Source organism: Prosopis cineraria, unplaced genomic scaffold (genome assembly GCF_029017545.1).
Source record: "Prosopis cineraria cultivar Desert tree isolate PC_DT_omini unplaced genomic scaffold, ASM2901754v1 PC959, whole genome shotgun sequence".
In the NCBI taxonomy this organism is placed as follows: Eukaryota; Viridiplantae; Streptophyta; class Magnoliopsida; order Fabales; family Fabaceae; genus Prosopis; species Prosopis cineraria.
The window spans coordinates 831-19,551 of NW_026556284.1; the positions used below are offsets into that span (position 1 = coordinate 831).

At 35.7% G+C, this 18,721-nt stretch overlaps 4 protein-coding genes across 12 annotated transcripts; all 4 read right to left on the minus strand.

The window, feature by feature from the left end:
- Positions 1-268: 268 nt before the first annotated feature.
- LOC129298915 (uncharacterized) lies at positions 269-3,691 on the minus strand. 4 transcript variants are annotated; one of them, XM_054937359.1, is made up of 7 exons: positions 3,576-3,691; positions 3,219-3,371; positions 2,642-2,707; positions 1,923-1,997; positions 1,397-1,526; positions 1,189-1,314; positions 269-807 (listed from the first exon to the last, which is right to left on the minus strand). In XM_054937359.1, the coding sequence occupies exons 2-7, from the start codon at positions 3,362-3,364 to the stop codon at positions 664-666; spliced, it is 687 nt and encodes a 228-aa protein (XP_054793334.1). In that variant the 5' UTR covers positions 3,365-3,371; positions 3,576-3,691; the 3' UTR covers positions 269-663. The 4 variants fall into 4 exon arrangements, with proteins under 4 accessions (XP_054793334.1, XP_054793335.1, XP_054793333.1 ...); XM_054937360.1 differs by having other exon boundaries at positions 3,549-3,679; XM_054937358.1 differs by having other exon boundaries at positions 3,443-3,662.
- A 935-nt stretch (positions 3,692-4,626) lies between these two features.
- Positions 4,627-7,516, minus strand: LOC129298913 (uncharacterized). 2 transcript variants are annotated; one of them, XM_054937355.1, is made up of 5 exons: positions 7,054-7,508; positions 6,412-6,566; positions 6,235-6,301; positions 5,287-5,338; positions 4,627-5,188 (listed from the first exon to the last, which is right to left on the minus strand). In XM_054937355.1, exons 1-5 carry the CDS (start codon positions 7,403-7,405, stop codon positions 5,065-5,067), a joined length of 750 nt encoding a protein of 249 aa, XP_054793330.1. In that variant the 5' UTR covers positions 7,406-7,508; the 3' UTR covers positions 4,627-5,064. The 2 variants fall into 2 exon arrangements, with proteins under 2 accessions (XP_054793330.1, XP_054793331.1); XM_054937356.1 differs by lacking the exon at positions 6,235-6,301 and having other exon boundaries at positions 5,103-5,188; positions 7,054-7,516.
- Positions 7,517-8,061: 545 nt separating this feature from the next.
- Positions 8,062-13,822, minus strand: LOC129298912 (sphingoid long-chain bases kinase 2, mitochondrial-like). 5 transcript variants are annotated; one of them, XM_054937354.1, is made up of 13 exons: positions 12,531-13,156; positions 12,248-12,441; positions 12,019-12,095; positions 11,867-11,920; positions 11,705-11,764; positions 10,452-10,529; positions 10,273-10,319; positions 10,125-10,165; positions 9,905-9,989; positions 9,703-9,817; positions 9,443-9,565; positions 9,190-9,290; positions 8,062-8,675 (listed from the first exon to the last, which is right to left on the minus strand). In XM_054937354.1, exons 2-13 carry the CDS (start codon positions 12,384-12,386, stop codon positions 8,546-8,548), a joined length of 1,050 nt encoding a protein of 349 aa, XP_054793329.1. In that variant the 5' UTR covers positions 12,387-12,441; positions 12,531-13,156; the 3' UTR covers positions 8,062-8,545. The 5 variants fall into 5 exon arrangements, 1 of the variants encoding a protein (XP_054793329.1); XR_008590443.1 differs by lacking the exons at positions 8,062-8,675; positions 9,190-9,290; positions 9,443-9,565; positions 9,703-9,817 and having other exon boundaries at positions 9,928-9,989; positions 10,273-10,349; positions 10,452-11,764; positions 12,531-13,822; XR_008590441.1 differs by lacking the exons at positions 8,062-8,675; positions 9,190-9,290; positions 9,443-9,565; positions 9,703-9,817 and having other exon boundaries at positions 9,928-9,989; positions 10,273-10,352; positions 10,452-11,764; positions 12,531-13,822.
- Positions 13,823-13,961: 139 nt separating this feature from the next.
- LOC129298914 (uncharacterized) lies at positions 13,962-18,400 on the minus strand. Its single transcript, XM_054937357.1, has 10 exons — positions 18,067-18,400; positions 17,232-17,368; positions 16,969-17,142; positions 16,483-16,728; positions 16,298-16,392; positions 16,140-16,212; positions 15,982-16,050; positions 15,793-15,900; positions 15,169-15,294; positions 13,962-14,269 (listed from the first exon to the last, which is right to left on the minus strand). Exons 1-10 carry the CDS (start codon positions 18,239-18,241, stop codon positions 14,075-14,077), a joined length of 1,398 nt encoding a protein of 465 aa, XP_054793332.1. The 5' UTR covers positions 18,242-18,400; the 3' UTR covers positions 13,962-14,074.
- Positions 18,401-18,721: the final 321 nt, after the last annotated feature.

Consider the following 18,721-nt stretch of genomic DNA (forward strand, 5'->3'; position numbering starts at 1 on the left):
CAAAACCCAGAAACTATTGTTCAGGCTACTGAAATGCTAGCCCATCTCATCATACTATAACTATTGAGCCAGAATGTAAGCCCAGTAGAGCAACGTGTTTACAAGCCCAGTTTAGCATACTGAAAGAGAACCCTGCCTGAAACGGACATGTACCATGGGGAAAAGCCCAAAAAAATAAATAAAAACAAGCAATTCAAGTGCAATGGGAAGATAGAAGCAAAAAACACAGCAACATTGACATCTATAAATAAAGCATGAAAAATTAGGATTCTGGAACCCGCATCAAGTCGATGAGCGTCATAAACTATTATTGGTGATGTCCGAACATAAGGATAAATCATAAATATTCAAAAGCCATGCTAGCTCTTTTTTTATATTATTAAATCATGAAGAATAAAATACATAAGATGCAGACGTAAATGAAGTTTTAAACAGGGCACTTCCAGCGTTCAATAACTCAAGGAACGTTTCCAAAATTTGATATGCCTCCTTCAACTTGACAAATTGAAACCTTCAATTGCCTCTACATTAGCTCGATCCTCTCTTCGAGATCCTCTATATCCATTCTATCAACTAACTTGCAATGATCTTAACAATTGATACATACAAACCACGGAGCACCAAGAAGCGGAGTCTTGTGTAACTTTGGCATGGCGATCAATATCAGCTGATAATCATCTTGTTCAGAAATTCAGCTTGTTCAGGAAAATACTCCATCAGTTCATCCTTTGTCACCCAAACAAAATCCTCACACTTGCGAATGTTGAACTTGTTTTTGGCAATTACTTGTGACTTGAAGAAGAATTTCTGACAAGATTTCAGCAAAAGAGAAAAGAATGATAAGCACAATTCACAGTGAAAAATAAATGCTGCACGGGACCAACATGAAAAGCTATGCAGTACCACTACACCAAAACAGGGGGAAGACTCCCTTAAAGATGGATGCCAAAAAAAAAAAAAAAAATTGGATTGAATTTAGGAAAAGCCCTGCAAGAATGTAAGGCTGGATTTCTTTTCCAACTCTTCTTGGAAATAGTGCCTCAAATTGTTATAACTTATAATTATATTAAAAAACTTGATAACAAACATCTTAAGAATTGCACTTAATCTTTTCTACTATAAAATTACGTACGGCCACAAGCTAAAAATTACAATACCAAAGTAACGAAAAATTTCCCATAGAGGCACCTTGAAGGATGCAGACCCTGGCGCATCATCTGTAGACTGAAGGACCATATGGCCCATTGGAGCATTTCCAACAAAATAGGTGCTAGATAGATCTCCTATGACTGATTTTAAAGCAGACTCAGCACACTGCGAATTTTTAATAATTATGAGGGGGGAAAGGAAAGGAAATGAATGTAAAAAAAAAAAAGGGTCACATAGCAGCCTCTACCTTCCGTAGTGTCTCCTCTGATTCATAAACTTTTTCCGGAAAATGCCAGACGGGCTTCTCCCCTGGAGCCCCATATGGATTACCTTTCAAAAGAAGGTACAGTCTTCTGTCAAGAGCTCTTTGCAATGACCTAAAAGGTTATAGTTTAAAAATATTCAATAATAATGGACCAAATAATAATAATATCAATAACAAAAATGCGTAATCATGCAACAAGTAATTCATTTTACATGCATATTTTTTTCTTAACAGTTAAAAGACTACGTAAAACAAATGAGTTTCCACATCTTTCAGATTCTCAAATTATACAACCTACTTCCATCTCATTCACCATATGTAAACATTAAAACTTACACACACGAGCATTCTTCATTATCATTCAGATATGTGCAAGCTTGCTCAACATTCAGAAGGATGGGCCTAGAAACTACACATACAGTGGTGCAGTTATATATTCAGTGGTAGAACCCAACTATTAACTTTGCTTTTTAGTCAACCTTACAGATGATGCAACCTTAATGCATACCTTCTGTCATTGTTTTTGTCAGCTTCAGTGACTCGAGGAGCTGGCACATAGTCAATCTGATATTCACCTTTCCCCCTGGATGAAATATAATATTGACATAAAGCCATACAAAACCAAAAAAATTTCTGTAATTTTTCCAGTTATTTATCTCTTAAACGGATGCATGCAAGAAAGAGAGGATATTAGAAGAATATAGAGAAAGAAAGTAAAATAATAAGAACAAGTAGTAACCATATTACCTCAAAATAAGACCAGATGGAAACATACACATTATATTTCAACGAAAAGTTAATAGAATTCATTTTTCAGGTTATAAGAACTATATTGATGCGACAACTAAAGTTTCACTGCACCATAGAAAGTCAAAGGGACAGTCGAGACCAGTAAAACATATTAATAAGATAGCATATACAAAATTATAAACACTTCCCACTCAGAAGCACAATAACACATTATGGCAGTCTCCAAACTGAGTTAGCATGTCCAATTCAATAGCAAAAAGGAAGGGGAACATTAGAACCAAATCAGTTCTTCGATGAATCACAGCATTATAAGTTAATTTTCCCAGTATAAACAAGATGTAGACTTCAATGATGTCACCAAAACTACACCAGGGATTAAGATCATCATAATGAGAAAAACAGGAAATATGAAAATCATATCAAAGCATTGTATTTCAATATCAAGTGCTAAAAACATAAATAAAAACAAATTAATACCTTGCATTAGATCTGTCTAGAAATTCATCAGGATATCTGCGCCGATACTGCTGTTGCCACCGAAACCTAAGCATCCCATTCCCAAAGTTATAATAAATAATAGTTGTTCTAAGACAATCACCAACAGCATTGCCACTTAATAAATGGCACAGAGAATGAAGAAGATCAAAATAACTACAAGCACTGCTACAATCTGTTTTTCAAATATGCTGAGCAAAGTTAACCACGGCACAAACACTCACTTCGTCGCCCAAAAGATTGGAAGAGGCAAGAACGTAACGCTATGTTATATGCATTTTATAGTTCCCTTAATTTGGGTCTGTCAGAATCCAGGCCAGATCTAGGACTATGTCCTAGGAAACAAGTATATCATTTTGTCTTATGTAAGCTAATGCTTAAAATGTCGGCTTTAACACTCTCTTCCCCCATTTCTCCCGCAAAAGAACAACTCTTCCTACGCATTTGCTAGTTTGATCGCTTCATTCACCCCAAAAAAACAAAAAGTAAGAAGCCCAATGCCATTCGCTCTCGCAGTTCGATACACTTTCTGAGATAGCAAATGCAGATGGAAACTTACGAGAATTCTTGAAAGGCATAAACGACGGGGTCGATTTTGGGAACAACCACGGGCAGCCTCTCGAAAAGCACAGAAGCAACGATTTTCTCGGAGCTGGTGCTGAACCCTCGCCTGGTTAAGAAAGGCCGAACCAACGATCTCTGCATCCTTTATCTTATGAACAAAGACAAAGTTCGATCAAACAGCCAAAAATGCATACATGTGGAGAAAGGGAGGGATTATACCCTTTCTTTATTTTAATGAAGAGGAATATAGTCCCTCATTACAGAAATTATAAGCCTTGTAGAAAACGAGCTACTAGTTGCAGAATGAACAGTGAAGAAGGAGCACCAGATGGAGGAGGAGCCACCGCTCTACCTGAAGCCGAAGAGTAACGAGCGACGGCCTTGCTATCGTGACAGTGCGAGTTCGAGGGTTCTCGTTTCGTTGTATTGTATTTTCCCTAAACCATTCTAAGCCTACAGAAGTAACCTCACATGGTTAAGAAAGATTTTTAATTATTCGGTCAAAAGATTTGTTAAAAGATTTTAATAAACTATAAAATATAACAGTTTCTGCTCGGATATTCTCTCATAAAAAGATGATTAGGACTTCTTTAGAATTTCTTTCATAAAGAAATTTCATTAACAACTAATATCAATTTTTTTGTGTGAAAAAACTTGTATTATTTTTAAGTTATAATTATAAATAATATAATATATCTTAAACTTTAGAACTTCTAAAAGCCTTAAAGATCAAATGAGAGGAGGGATTTTGACAAAGTCATGGTTGCCGAGGCAATTAGTATTATGATTAGATGTACACTATTATTTGCTAACAAGCCTCACTGATAATATATAAGACAAGGATTGCAATGTTAATAGTTTGTACTTCACCGTTGGTCAAAAAAACAATTAGTTTGTGCTTCACTGCTTCCTTCATGTTGTGGAAGGTTAGTGGATTTTATGTAACATACTAACTAAAATATAACTTAATATGTATGGAATAAGTTAGGTCAAATCTCTCACAAAGTTGATTAAAAAAATTAAAACCTTAATTTAGTAAATCTACCCCAAACAATAACAACTTGAATTGGATTTAAAGATTGGAATTAAAACAAGTAAAGATTAAATGAAAACTAATATTTTGTGTATTTTATAAAAACTTAGACAAATTTGAAAATGGATAGAAAGTGTAATTAAAATGAAATGTTATGATTTTTCTAGACACATGAACTCCCTTTCTTATCCTTACTCTAATTAAGTTTCTCTTTAACCCCAATTAATTTTAAAGATATCCTAGTAATCACAAGAAATTAACCCTCTTAGATTTTTAAGACTAACTAGAACTCTAAATTATTCCTTAGAACTAATTGTACTCACAGATGACCAATTAATCATGAAGTTAATTACCAATTTCAACTCTTACCTTAACCAAATGAGACTTCAAATTCATTTTAAAATGGAATGGTGCAGCATGAATTTACAATATCAAGTCACATGGCTGTTGATGTCAGCCATATAGCTCTCCTCCTACCTACTTTACTCAACTGAGCCAAATACTTACAGTGAATTCCTACAATCCGGGTGTCATATCAAGTAACAACTATACAACAGACCACAAAAACAACTGTACTATACTAGTTTGTTAGAGGATTTAAACAATAAATCTCAGCTTCTTCCTATGCTTCAAGGTTTATTCTTTTCCAAGATAATGCATGCCAAAAGAAACAGCCAACTTGTATTTCAACTCAGCAAGAGATCCGTATCAGATTACATAAAATTCTGCTGGATTCTCATGACCGTCCGAACTTGCAACTAGTGGAGGTATTGTAGGGACTTTGATGCAGATACAAAGCTTTGTTTATCTAGAGCTTCCCCTGTATATCTTTCAACCACCTATTCACCTGATCTCTTATGCCAAATCCACTGCTAGGCTTTAGAATTTGCCTAAATAAAGCCATTTTCGGAACATTCCAGTGCTCCACATGTCTGAAGAATTTGCAGACGTGATGTGAATGTTATGTGGGTAGAAACTAGAAAGCAAAGTGGTCATGTCAGGCTTGACACTAATTAACCATTTCACGTACCTGCAAACTCTTCCAGATTGTGCATCAAAATAGTATTCTGTATATCCCGTTGCTGCAGTTTAAATGAACATGGTCAATTTCATGGCACATCAGTTAGATTAGAGTAGACTCATTCTTCCCAATCACTGTGGCATAAGCACATTTGGTCGAGACAACTAATTGAATTGAGTAGGCATGATTTCTCAAGCATTGTCTTAGATGAAGCACCTTATTCATAACATATAGTGTGGTTTGCTATAGATTCTATATTTTACATTGATATTGATTCCATTAAAAATCATGAACCTGTACTCATATCCTTTCCAGTTGTGCAAATATTACAGCAACCTCCCTTCACTTTTCATAAACATTAAGTCTTTCTCTTGGTGATTTGTAGTTTTGTACAACATTGAAATTGAATTAGGCTACTAGGAGCTAGGTTGCATAGATACGGGTATGAATCCCTGATACGATACAACATGATACGGTAATACGGCAAATTTTCAAAATTTTAGGATATAAATACAAAAATATTTATAATATATATTTCAACATTTTATGATATAGGTATATGTATTTTGATTTTCAAACGAGAATTTCTAAAATAATATAAGGATATTTATAGCAATCAACTAAAATATTAAGTGTTTTATCAAATTTTTAAGTGATATAACAAAATATTATTAGAAAAGAATTATATTATAAATGTTAAAATATGGGATATGCATGCAGAAGTATCTTACAAGTATTGTATTGGATACATATCGAATACGAATACATTTACTTTTTTAAAATATCCGTGCTTCATAGACTGCGAGTTTCTAGATGAAGCTGAAATGTAAATCACTCAGAGAGAATAGAAAGTTCAAGTAAAACACAAATATTCTATGGCAAGATTAAACCGACAAGTAGACAGCCTTTGGGCCTTCAGTGGTTTGGTTCAGTCGCTGGAAAGCAAGAAAGGTATACCAGAAAGAATGGGTCTCCAAGGAAACGATAAAATACAGCTGAATCGCCAGTGGCCAATTCCCTTATCCTGTAAATAAACCAGACATGCAGATCCATAATATGCCCGTTGGCTCAACGGGCCACTTGCAAAACTTGAGTTTGTGAAAGCAGTACTGAAGTCTCAGAGGTGGATCTCACCTCAAAGTCTTCCCACTTCATAAGCTTCATACTGGACTTTACAAGCAGTGATCCAAAATTAGTGCAGTTCCTTTTGAAACGTTGAAGCCCTTTGAAGGAGCCAGCTGGATCAGCAAATTCACAATCCTCTTCATAAGCATTCAAAGTGAGGTTTCCTGAGGGTGAAGAAGACCAGGTTAACAAAGTAAAATACCCATAAAAAGTATATGAAATCACTGGCCAGAATATATTGAAACATATGCTTCGGATTATGTTTGAGTTTATGGGAGCAGTCACTAGAGGTTGCTATGTTTGATGTGTCATAGGAAGTACACTTCAACTTTATGTAAGCATGTAACACAATTTGTACTTCTACGGAGTCTTGAGAGAATTGCTGGCTTTTCTGTTGGAGTTTTTGAGTAAGCAGCAACTTGTACAACTCTTCACATGCCAGGGATTCAGGACAAACTCAATTATTGGTTAAACCAATTTGACTGAAAGAAGCCAAAACTACATAAAAGATAGTGTATGACAATAGACCATGTAAAGTATCTTAATATAGGATGCAAAATATCTTTGAGGGAGCCAATTCATAGAACCAATCATCTTTCAGGAACTCTAATTAGGAATAAACTTAAACAAACAAACTGCGTCAGGGCAAACCTGTGACGAAGTAAGACTTTTCAAAGTCCTCTTTGATGGTTGCCACAATCGCAGCGCGATCAACTGCACCTGAACCATCTCCGGCGAGCTCAAGGGTTCTCTCGGGAGCTTCCTCAATTGAAGGTGAACGGAAAACAGAAGCAGCAACACCCAGAAGTTCAGAACTATACCATGCTATCTTGAGAAGTGCATTTTGGGGTTTGGGATCTTTTTTTGTCGAGGAATTGGTGGTTGGGTTTCCTCCATTGCAACGCACTCTATACGTTTTGCCGGGGGATTTCGATGGAAAGATCAAAGTATGATGGGAATTTAGGTGAGCACAAATGGAAGCTACGGAGGCAATAGTTGCCATGTGAGAAGCTCATGAGACAACAGTTAGTCGCGCGGTTTGTTTAAAAATCTGAACTTTCTGGCTTCTAAATAATTGATGGCCACAGAAAACAAGGGAATAATTTTTCTGGATGAAAATTTGGAGAGAACGGCTGTCTAATTTTGCAATTCGGCCTCGTTCTTAAAGTGAAAATTGATTGCCACTGTCAAAAAAAAAAAAAAAAAGATCGCCAGAGCATGTTTTACTTTTATGTTAAAACTTAAAAACCGCCAAAAGTAAAAACTTTTGTAAGACTAATCTTGCGCCAGAAGCCCCGAACTATACCATTTTGACAAAATTATTGTTTAGGATTTAATAGTTTTTATATAATTAATTGAGCTCGTAAAATAAAATTGCACGAATTTAAAAAGCATCAAAAACTAGAAAAATTATGGGATTGGGAGAGACAATAGCATAGAAATTTCAGGCTTGATATAATGATTCATACAATGATATAATTTATAAATAATCACCAGTATAAAGTATAAAAATTTAGAAGAGAACATTTTGGACTCCATACAAATACATGGAATCATTATAATTTATAGCTGAAAGAAAAACGTGTTAAGTTCTTTAAGTGAATGGTATGGTATACGATGCATCATTTATATTAGGTGGATTTAAAAATAAATACCGAATTATAAAGTATAAAACAATACATAGAAAGAAAAATTACAGTCATAAGTATCCAGAGACCGTTCAAAATTAAATCCTATTCTTGTGCAACCTCTGCAGATCATCTTTATGCAAAAACAATTCTGAATTCCTTTCCTAAAATAAAAAAGGGTAACGGTTCTGAAAGTGAAAACTAACAAATAAACAAGCACCCGGCCCCAAGCTGTGCCGTTTGCAAAAACGTATTCCCCTCCTAAAATATTGTAAATAGCAAGCTTCAAGGACTACAAACGTATTTGACTGGCGAATCACAACAGCACTATCTCATCATGAAAAGCATATCACGTTCTGAGTTATCTTCCCCCTCCCTGCTTGTTGCCAGTTCTGACGTTGTAGCCAACAATTAAAAGACGGCAGAGGAGAACTCATTACCTTGTTCCCCTTCATTCTCTCTGAGAAATTCTGTATATTACAGTGACATTCCGCAGTTCTCTCCTTTTGTTTGATTCAACATATCATCTCGATAACAGCAGGAAGAACACGAATTTTTCTGGGAAGGAACCCCAGATATTCCCCATCAGATTGAATATATACCCCACCCTTCCCTGAAATGTCCTCCACCTCTATAGAGTGCACCCTACAACACAAAAATCATCATGAATGATTATCATCACCAATTGTTAGTTTGGCATTACATTAAATAAGAAAATAAACGTTAAGCAAAATAGAGATGAAGAAAACAGTTTAGTTTCGCTGGACAAGATAGTATGTTCACTAATTATTATGAGAAACAAACACAATAAATGCCATCTGATACTCCAGAGTTAAGCTGCATATTTTATCACCCTAACATCCAAAACAGTCTGCTCATTAATGATGCTCAGACATCCAAATTTCATGAATCGTTGTCATCATAATTGTCATAATAAAGTCATGACATGTGAAAGACCAAGTTATGGTAGTCAGCTAGCAGGGTAGATTCTTTTTTTTAACCAGTTAACTTCACAATGAGAGAGCCCTTTTGTCATACTAAATCATTCTTGATTCGAAAGACAGTTTCAAAAAGTTCATATTATGAGCGGCCATCCACAAACTAATGAGGTCTTGAAGATTGAACAATTGTATGATGCGTTCTCCGGAAAAGGTGTTACCTTCTCGAAGATACATTTTTTACGGACAAATGTGTACCATTGTACAGTTTGTGTAATTTGAGGATGAAATCATACCACTTGAAGTTTTGAAGAATAACAACCTGAAGAATTTGGAAACCAAAAAAATCTGTCAACTTCAAGTTATTAAAAAAATAGAGGAGAATGCGCAGGATAAAGGAGCCCTTTTAGCCAGCAGATTTTTTAAAAAAGATGCTAATATTCATCAAGGAGATTTTAGGAAAAGGCGTTTCACCTCAAGATTTCCACTATGTGGATCAGCATTTGGTGTAATTTTCATGCCGCCACCAAAGTATTTTGCATTTCCAATGCAAAGGGCTGTAACTTGAGGACATGTCTCCCCGTCACCTTCATTCACCTACCAATTTTTACATGCAAAACTTATGTAAGCTTTTTCATGCATTAATATAAAGCCTAAATACAAGAATATGGAGGATGTCTTTCAACTAGTTGCTTTGACATTCATAGCAACACAAATTAATATGTTACACTGACTTTGATTCTCAAATCCTGGTTATGATGCCCCATAAAGGCTTGCAATGCGCCAATGACATAGCATAGTTTACCAAATCTCTTGTACCTAGAAGCATAAAAACCTGCCTTAGCACTCCTGCAAAATTTTGCAAGGCATGTCTTTAGATAATGATCTGAATCATGACTCCTGAGGTTCAATCTTGAATTTTCAAGTTATCCTTACAAATGAATGTCAGCAACATTTATGAAGTAGTGATCTTCTCCATTTTCTCCAGTGATGACACCAACATCTATCCTTGATCTCACCCCTAAAGAACTCCCACGTTAGCATTTCTAAAAGAGAAATCAAAAGCAAACACAGTAACAGGTTTTGCAGCAAGATCTGCCAATCAGGAACAATAACATGACTTGAATAGCCCAAAAAGGTAAATGAAGATCAACACCTTTAGAAATGCGTTCAATGGCTTCGTAAGGATCATTTTTCCTGGAAAAGGAAACAGATGTATCCATTCCAATCAATTCTCTCAAGGTTATATGCTCCATACAGATTAGAGATTAAAGATGAAATAAGACAAAGAAACTATAACTTACCACCCAAATGTTCTTGCAAAATCAGAACCAGTACCCAGGGGAATGAGCTGTACAAAGGCAGAACATAGTTATATCTTCTGCTGAGAAATCCAATCAGAAGATGTGTTACAGATGACTAAGTCTAAGACCATATGCATGCGTTTCAATGAGAATATTGTATTACAATGACAAGAACTCACACCAAGAGCAGTTGAATGTGAAGGCTCTTTAACATGACTGGCAACAGGCTTTCCAGCCCAGAAGAAACCATTAACAACCTGCTTAAGTCGTAGTGAGTGAAGAGAATTCTATCAAATCAAATTCTACGAGATAACAAGGATGTTGAAATTCCAGAAACAGTGGTGCAGAATACCATCTAAATATTAGCAACCCAATGAAAAGATTTTAGAACAGACCAATTCAGACAAGACAAATTACAAAATGATTTTGCTTCCGACCCTGATTGTGTAGTAATTTGAATGAATGACAAGCAATCCATCGATTTAGATCATCAGTCTACATACTCAAGTTAAACATACAGAAAACAAAAGAGGGGGGCTGACGCTAAAGAAACTCGTATAGAAGGAAAAAAAGAAAACAACAACAACAACAACAACAAGCCTTTATCCCACTAGGTGGGGTCGGCTACATGGATTGCAAGACGCCATTGTACTCTATCATTTATTAAGCTTTTAGAAATATTATTAATTAAGAGATCATGTTCAACAACTTCCAAGAGTGTTCTCTTAGGCCTTCCTCTACCTCTCTTAATCGGACTCAAAGTTATATGTTCCACTCTTCTCACTGGTGCCTCCCTTGGTCTTCTTTGTACATGCCCAAACCATCTCAACCGATTTTCTACCATTTTTTCCTCAATAGGTGCCACCCTCACTTTTTCACGTATGTGCTCATTTCGAATTTTATCTTTACGTGTATGTCCGCACATCCATCGTAACATTCTCATCTCTGCTACTCCAACTTTATGCTCTTGCTGTCCCGTTAGAGCCCAGCATTCACTACTATATAACATTGCCGGTCTGATAGCAGTACGATAAAACTTTCCTTTAAGTTTATTAGGCACCTTACGGTCACAAATAACTCCTTTAGCTTTTCTCCAATTAAACCACCCAGCTTGAATTCTATGTGAAATATCTCCACTGATTTCGCCATCATTTTGAATAATGGCTCCCAAATATCTAAACTTTTCCACTTGAGGTATAATTTGATCTCCCAATTTCACTTCCAAATTATTTTCGAATAGTCCTTTACCAAATTTACAATATAAATATTCCGTCTTATTTCTACTCAGACGAAAACCTTTCGACTCCAATGTCCTCCTCCATAACTCAAGTTTGCAATTAACCTCTTCTCTTGTTTCTGCTATAAGAACTATATCATCTGCGAAGAGCATACATAGAAGGAAAAAAAGAAAGCATGCAGAAAACGTTAGCACCTCATGAAGAGTTCCATCACCTCCGACCGCAACGACTGCATCAGCCCCCTCCCGTATAGCCTGCATAGTATAGTATGACATCAACAAAAAGAAATAACTCAGCAGAGACAATACAGTAAAATCAATTAATTTCATTTCCAAGCATTAATCATTTAAACTAACCTCTCTCGTAATGTCAATAGCATGGCAAGGACCTGAAGTTAAGGATTCGCATATCTATCAAAACCAAAATGCAAAAACACGTGAATTAATGAATTAAAACAAAAATGAAAGACTCTGCATTTGCAGACTTCATCAACGGAGGGGGAACTCACATTGCATTCTTTACCAAAGCGTGACTGTAGATATGGAAGAAGCTGCTTCCACTCTTTACCCGTCCGACCATTAGCGCCTTCACCGAAGCCCCAGTATCAAAAATTCAAATCCAACGGCCGGCATCAAGTTTATATCTCATTAAGGAAAATGGGTATTTATTTCCCACCAAATTTGCCCGGCAGCCAAGCAGAGAGAATGAAATGGAGACGGAGGGGAAGAAAAACTAACCTCGAGGATTGACGACAAACACGAGGTCGCGTTGTCGTGACGAGGAGGAGGAACCAACCCCACGGAAGCGTTCCGAGGAGAGATCCGGGGCCATTGGCGGGAGCTCTGATCTGAAAAGCGAGGGTTTAGCCATGGGCATTCCGCTTCCCAATGCCGCAACCTGACTCTGAAAATAGTCGCTTCGAAGACGAAAACTATGACACCCATGTGTCAGTGAAAGAAAATATATCCAACAATTATTAATTAGTATTACTATTACGATTAGAATTACATCACAACTAACTTTTACTAATTTTGAAGGGGATGATATCCGATAAACCGCAAATCTTCATTCATATCATGGCTCTTGCAAGAGTTCTGCTTTGCCTTTGCGTTTGGATTCTTCAAGCAATCGATCTCTAAGGAGAGAGAAGATACGAGTAACGATGCAGAGGCAACGCCTTGAATGCGGGGGTAGCAGTTACTAACGATGAGGATATAGGAAACAGGGAACACACGTCAGCGAGTCCTTCCATTGATATTGCAGTTCGGACATTAAATTAACAAATTAATTTAACAATAACAAATTTGGTGGATACAAGATTTGCATTTGCCCAAACAAGTGAAGTGGGCAACATGACTGCATTGCTCAAACCACCCGATTAGTTATATTCATTAACCCATGGTTAATATATATATATATATATATAAAGTTCATGGTTTTGAAGATTTATGTGCAATAACTTTCCAAATCCCATTGTTAAATGTTAATACCAGGACCCGAATAATTTATACTTCCTCCCTTCCAAAAAATATGACAATTTTTTTTATTAATGTTGGTCTAAAATATAAGATACTTTTTAAAAATTGATAACATTAAATTCTTTCTCACAAATGTCCTTATTAATTACATTGTAAAAAGAAATTAAATGCAATTAAGATAAATTGATTTTAATTGGATATTAATCTTGAAAATAGAGATAATTTTTACAATTTTAATGATGCAGATCACTTTTATCTATTTTTCTTAATTCTTATAAAGCAATTAAAAATGTCTTGTTTTTAAACTGAAATAATAGCACTTTCATTTTTTACTTTTCTTTCTTTGGTTTTTGGAACCGTGAGAGGCCTTACCGAGTGAGTTCTGAAATTTGACTACAGTAACTTAAACTTTTGAATAGTAGAATAAAAAAGAAACCGCAATCCACGTCAGTCCAACATACCCATTAGATGCAAATCTTCAACTTTACACGGGCAGACAGCACTATCAAAGATCAAAGATCAAAGATAAGCAATAATTTGCGTAATAATGCAACGCTCATTTCTTTCCTTAGCCTTAAAGTCTTTCCAAGTCTATTTTATTTTAAACTTGTGAAGATCTTAATTCTTAAGCTGAGAAACTTCCATGACAAACCAGAAGAATTTAATTCATAAAGATCTTATGTATGTTGATGAGTACTTTTTTCACTACATTAAAAGGGTTCAAATTATAGTCACTATTCACATTCCATTTTTATCACTTTTTTTTTTAATCACTTGAATTACTTCCAAATTGTCTAAACAAATTACTTATCTGTGACATAATATTTAAAGTGATTTTTGTTTCTTTTTTCCCCTCCACTTTTAATTATTAGTCTCAAATCTAAATTCCAAGAAATATACCTGCCGGAAGTCGATTCTTGTGCAGATCTGGTCAGCTCATAAGGAAAAAGGACAAAATGAATGAGATAACATGTCACATCAACACCAAATTGTGTTTCATTTTTTTATAAGCCATAGATTAGCTGGGAAGTCTAGAGATCTCAAGGCCAGAAAAGGAGGAGGAAGGAAGGAACTAAAACATAAAGGTCAGAACAGAGGCTTTTTACCATTTAACATATCCAATAAATGATCAAGAACTTGGCTCCCTCCATCACGCAGGCCTGAATGCATAAATTCGTTAGTTATCCAAAGCCTAATCCCTGCTATTTGAGAAGCTGTTTCCATGGCCAGCTTAAAATTCACATACAAGTCTTCATAATAAACAGCTGCTGCAACAGGTACCTGCCCCAACATCGATCCAAAAACATTAAGTAATTAGCAACAGAGAAATTTAACACGATCCTTTGCAAACAACAAAAAAAGTTACGCAATTTTCAGGGAACTTGGGGACTCTAACGTGCCTGCGTCTAATGCCTTTTGTAATCATGCAATCATAAGTACCACTTGTATTAGTAACATGCATCTTGGTACAAGTTTAGCTGTAATTAATGTCTCTGCATCCTTTCTCCTTCCTTACATTAATAATGAAAGGTGGTATCATATTTTCATAGTTAATATAGAACATGATCATTTATGGTAAAACTGAACATTTGTGTCTGCAATTTGGAAAGTATTTCCAACTAATTGTGAGCCAAAAAAATCATTTTTCCTAACTTATACAATAACTTGGCTCATGATTAAAAATTTGGAATTGGATAATTAGATACAGTAAACATTGGCTGTTCAGCCGGAAAGTGGAACAAAAAGAATCCCAAAAATGCATATCGATAGAATGCCAAGCTAATAATACTATGCTCAAATCCGTCTGTGTGTAAACTTGTTTGTCTGCATACCAAAACTGCCAACCATTTTAACAATGAGAAAGCGTTTGAAACTGGATTATATAGATAAAATATAATTCCTGTTAGATTTTTTTATGTTACAAGGAGTACACTCCGCCAACAATAAAGATTATTTTTCTTGAGGTACTGAAGGCAAAGAGTAGACCTTCCTAAGTTGCTACATACATAAGAATTGAGATTCAAACCCCAACAACTTACTTAAATGACAAAAACCCCTGCCCCTCACGCCAATTTTAGTTGATAATTCCCGTTAGATTTTAGATAGAAAGATTTGACTAATTTGAGATTCCAATACACTATTACATTTCTAAACAAACTGCTAAAGTAAAAGCAGCATACCTTGTTGTTATTCAGCACCTCAGTGTCATATAGTCGAGGCCAATCCTTCTTCTCTGCCAGTTTATTAGCTACATCTTTGAATGGTTTCAAAGCATGAATCTCATCAAACATCCACGGGAAAATCATCTGTAAATGAAAATAAGCATGGTCAACACGTGATTCTGGTAAAAAGAAAGTAAAGAAATAAACACATAAGCATTTGATTTATGTATTTTAATACCTTCAACTCTGAAAAATGGAAAGTATTGCCATTCAATAGGAAAACAAATGCCATGTATTACAGTTCATATTCAACCTATTCATACCCATTGAATCAAAAAAAAACTCAGATAGATGACAAGTCATGAAGGGCATGAATTATTTATATAAAAGATCCGTGAATTTACGGTAGTCCAAGTGAGGGCACAGGCCTGAAGCTATAACTTAGCGTGTCTCTCTGTGTGATCTTATGGTTCGAGTAAAACCCAATGTTGAATTCCCTTCAATTAAGGTAAAGTAGAAAAATCAAATTTTAGAAATCAAAGTTCAAAGAAACATATTCTCAATAGCATTGAATTAACCATGATGCATGCATTAAAGATGCTTCCATATGGCAAAGAAAATTATATTTATTTTACATCTTACCTCTCCTGTGAAAAGTACAGGGCAGCCTTCTCTTGCAGCTTTAATAGCATCAAACTTGCTTTCATACTCTGTCCTTATTCTGTTAGCAGACCACCTACTAGGAGCACCCTACAGAGAGATAAAGATTGAGAATCAGATATCAAAGAAAACCATAGATTAAGAGTTTAAAAAAAAAAATATGACGTCCACCTGACAATAGATGGGTTCGTGCAGGAGGGCATACAGGGGATTTGTATCAAAATCCAACCACTTCTCAAACTGCATATATGAAAAACTGGATGTTGATCTTCATAGTGAAACTTGAAATCCAGGATTCAAAATTTTATATCAAGAGATTAATTGCTTACAGAACTTAAGAAGTTGTAGCTGATCCTCTTAGGTGCTCCTGGAACTAAAATGGGATCCCACATTCTTTCAAACCTATAAAGTATACAGGTTAGCCAGTAACATAATGGAAAGATTAATTTGTCAGCTCAAGATAATTGAAAAGGTAATGTTTTCATACAAATAATGCATGCGCTCAAAACCAGCTCCAGATCCCAGGCCAGAAAGACCAAGAGTCTGGAGTCCTCTGGGGGTTAAGATGCCCCAGATGGAAGCGTCACCTATACAAAGAAAGAAGGTAATAAGCATCTGAAAGAAACTTTGCATATATTTTTCTCCGCTTCAACAACAATAAGAAAGTCCAATGAGGCAGATACTTGCCCCTCCCATTTCAGCTAAATAATTAACCAGCTCTTGAACACTTTTGATATCCTGAGGATATCTGTTGTAGTACTTGTCATTTTGACGTATAACTTGCTCAAAGCATGCCCTGTATACAGAATCTGCAGTACAACCATCTCCAATTGGAGGAATTCCTCCTGTTAGAAGTACTTGTTTCAGTCCCTGCGGTGCAAAACTCAAATATGTGACTCCACAAAAGCCACCAAAGCTCTGCAATAGTTGCAAGGATACAAGAGGAAGAAAGAGTAAGAAATTATTGGATACTAAGGTCATATTTGTTTCAATATTGCAAAAGCAAATCAAACCAAATGACCATAAAACAATTATGTAAAATATGAATGTTACAGCAGGATAATTTAGGATGAAAATGAAAAAGAAACGACATTCCAAACCAGTTAGGCCTAATCACTCATTCACATGAACACCAATAGGAAACAGTGATGTGAATACCTGCCCTAAAACTGTCCAAGGCCCTGCATCTGGAACAAGGTGCACTCTAATAAACTCTGCATCATTTACTATATTATCAGCTCGGAAATGTCTCAAGTAGTCAGCTAATTCATCTGCAGACTTAAATTGTGACATTGATGACACTGTCAAGGGAGTAGATAAGCCTGTTCCTCTCTGTAAAAACATGCATAGGTAATTAAATGAGTGATAGACTGAAACTTCATAGGACCAAGAGGATGATACAAAAGTCTAGCAAATCATGCCTGATCCATTAAGATGACACGAAAATCTTCACAAGCTTTATGAATCCATCCACTGGATTCAGTTGGTCGCAGACACTCAAACCCAGGTCCACCTTGCAAATATAGCAGGTATGGCAATGTTTGTTCTTCTTTGCCAGCTGTGACAACAGAAATGCATTTTTCAGAACAAATTATTTGGACTTCCTACCCTGTCCTGAGGGTCTCAATCATCTTTTTGACCCAAACGATACGATGTCATTTCTCACGATTATAGAGTTCCAGTTTAAGCATTTACTCTGAGGAGGAGGAAAACGAAGAGTACGCATGATCAATTTCTTCAAAGTGCAAATTCTAAAGGTAGAGTAGTGACATGAGATGAGAATAAAATTCTTCATATGTTAAGCTAGCCGCACAGTAGTATAATTTGTATGTGTATGGCCAGCAAGCACATCATAAGAATTCTACACTGTTGAGTCAGCTCCCTAACACTCGATTAGTTGATTCTCGATCCAAAAGAATATTTGGGATCGGAATCTGGATTCACAACTTAAAAGTAATGTTCCTGGAATAACTTCGTTTTACACGATCATTCACCCCAGGCCCCAAGATTTTGTTTTCCCCATTAAGTTTACAAAAACAAAAAACAAAAAAACAAAAACAAAAACAAAAACAAAAACAAAATAAATAAACAAGGCAACCAAAAAAAGTTGACTGAAAATTTGCTATAATCTCTATAACATAAGATCCACAAGATCAACTAACTGAAAATGAATGCAACTAAAGTCGATTATTTTGTTTGCACCAATCGAAAACATTTTTTTAATCAGAAGTGAAACAATTTTGTCGTATACGATACCTGCAACGACTTCACGAGCAAAGACGGATATCTTGGGAGAGGAATGAAGATGGAGAGTGTGGTCCAGCGGTACAGCAAATCGATGATCACGAAGCCGAAGCTCCGGCACGGGGTACCAGTTGCCGGAGACATGCTCCGATTTAGAGTCTGAGAGTGTAGAATTTTCTGCGTTCATCACAGAGACGATATAGAGTGACCTCCGGCGAGAATGTAAGAAAGAATGCTTAGGGAAGGTAAGATTTTGAATTAGCGACTAAGCAGCAGGTGATAGAGCAAGAGAACGATAATGCAGTGAGCACAGCGTTGAAGCTGGCGCGTAGAATACATACATTTGTGTCGCGAGTGTGATCGCGGCAAACCGTAAGATAATAAAATTTTGGGAGAATATGACATCTGGTAAAGACCTACAGATCCGATTCCTCTTAAAATAAAAAATTTATTTATTGATTATTAATATTTACTTATTAACAATTTTTTATGAAATTAAATTGCTTCCAATGTTTTTTATATTTTTTAAAAATAATTATTATTAATTGTTCATCCATGCATATTGCAAAACAAGATCACTCACTGCTAATATTCATGTAATTTTTTATTGCCTTTTTTCATTTAACTGTTCGTCAAAGCAAAATAAAATCACTCTTAATATTCGCGG

What these genes read in the sequence shown, in the direction of transcription:
- LOC129298914 (XM_054937357.1), bottom strand. Translation starts at nt 18,241, where the DNA reads ATGAACGCAGAAAATTCTACACTCTCAGACTCTAAATCGGAGCATGTC. An exon ending in TGCTCGTGAAGTCGTTGCAG is followed by an intron (nt 17,369 to 18,066) that starts GTATCGTATACG and finishes CTGTTGTCACAG; the next exon opens with CTGGCAAAGAAGAACAAACA. An exon ending in TTTGAGCGCATGCATTATTT is followed by an intron (nt 16,213 to 16,297) that starts GTATGAAAACAT and finishes TATACTTTATAG; the next exon opens with GTTTGAAAGAATGTGGGATC.
- LOC129298913 (XM_054937355.1), bottom strand. Translation starts at nt 7,405, where the DNA reads ATGGCAACTATTGCCTCCGTAGCTTCCATTTGTGCTCACCTAAATTCC. An exon ending in TGAAGTGGGAAGACTTTGAG is followed by an intron (nt 6,302 to 6,411) that starts GTGAGATCCACC and finishes GTTTATTTACAG; the next exon opens with GATAAGGGAATTGGCCACTG. An exon ending in CAATCTGGAAGAGTTTGCAG is followed by an intron (nt 5,189 to 5,286) that starts GTACGTGAAATG and finishes CAAATTCTTCAG; the next exon opens with ACATGTGGAGCACTGGAATG.
- LOC129298915 (XM_054937359.1), bottom strand. Translation starts at nt 3,364, where the DNA reads ATGCAGAGATCGTTGGTTCGGCCTTTCTTAACCAGGCGAGGGTTCAGC. An exon ending in TATGCCTTTCAAGAATTCTC is followed by an intron (nt 2,708 to 3,218) that starts GTAAGTTTCCAT and finishes TGGGATGCTTAG; the next exon opens with GTTTCGGTGGCAACAGCAGT. An exon ending in CTAGACAGATCTAATGCAAG is followed by an intron (nt 1,998 to 2,641) that starts GTATTAATTTGT and finishes TATTTCATCCAG; the next exon opens with GGGGAAAGGTGAATATCAGA.
- LOC129298912 (XM_054937354.1), bottom strand. Translation starts at nt 12,386, where the DNA reads ATGCCCATGGCTAAACCCTCGCTTTTCAGATCAGAGCTCCCGCCAATG. An exon ending in CATTGAACGCATTTCTAAAG is followed by an intron (nt 9,990 to 10,124) that starts GTGTTGATCTTC and finishes GGAGTTCTTTAG; the next exon opens with GGGTGAGATCAAGGATAGAT. An exon ending in ACCAGGATTTGAGAATCAAA is followed by an intron (nt 9,566 to 9,702) that starts GTCAGTGTAACA and finishes AAAAATTGGTAG; the next exon opens with GTGAATGAAGGTGACGGGGA.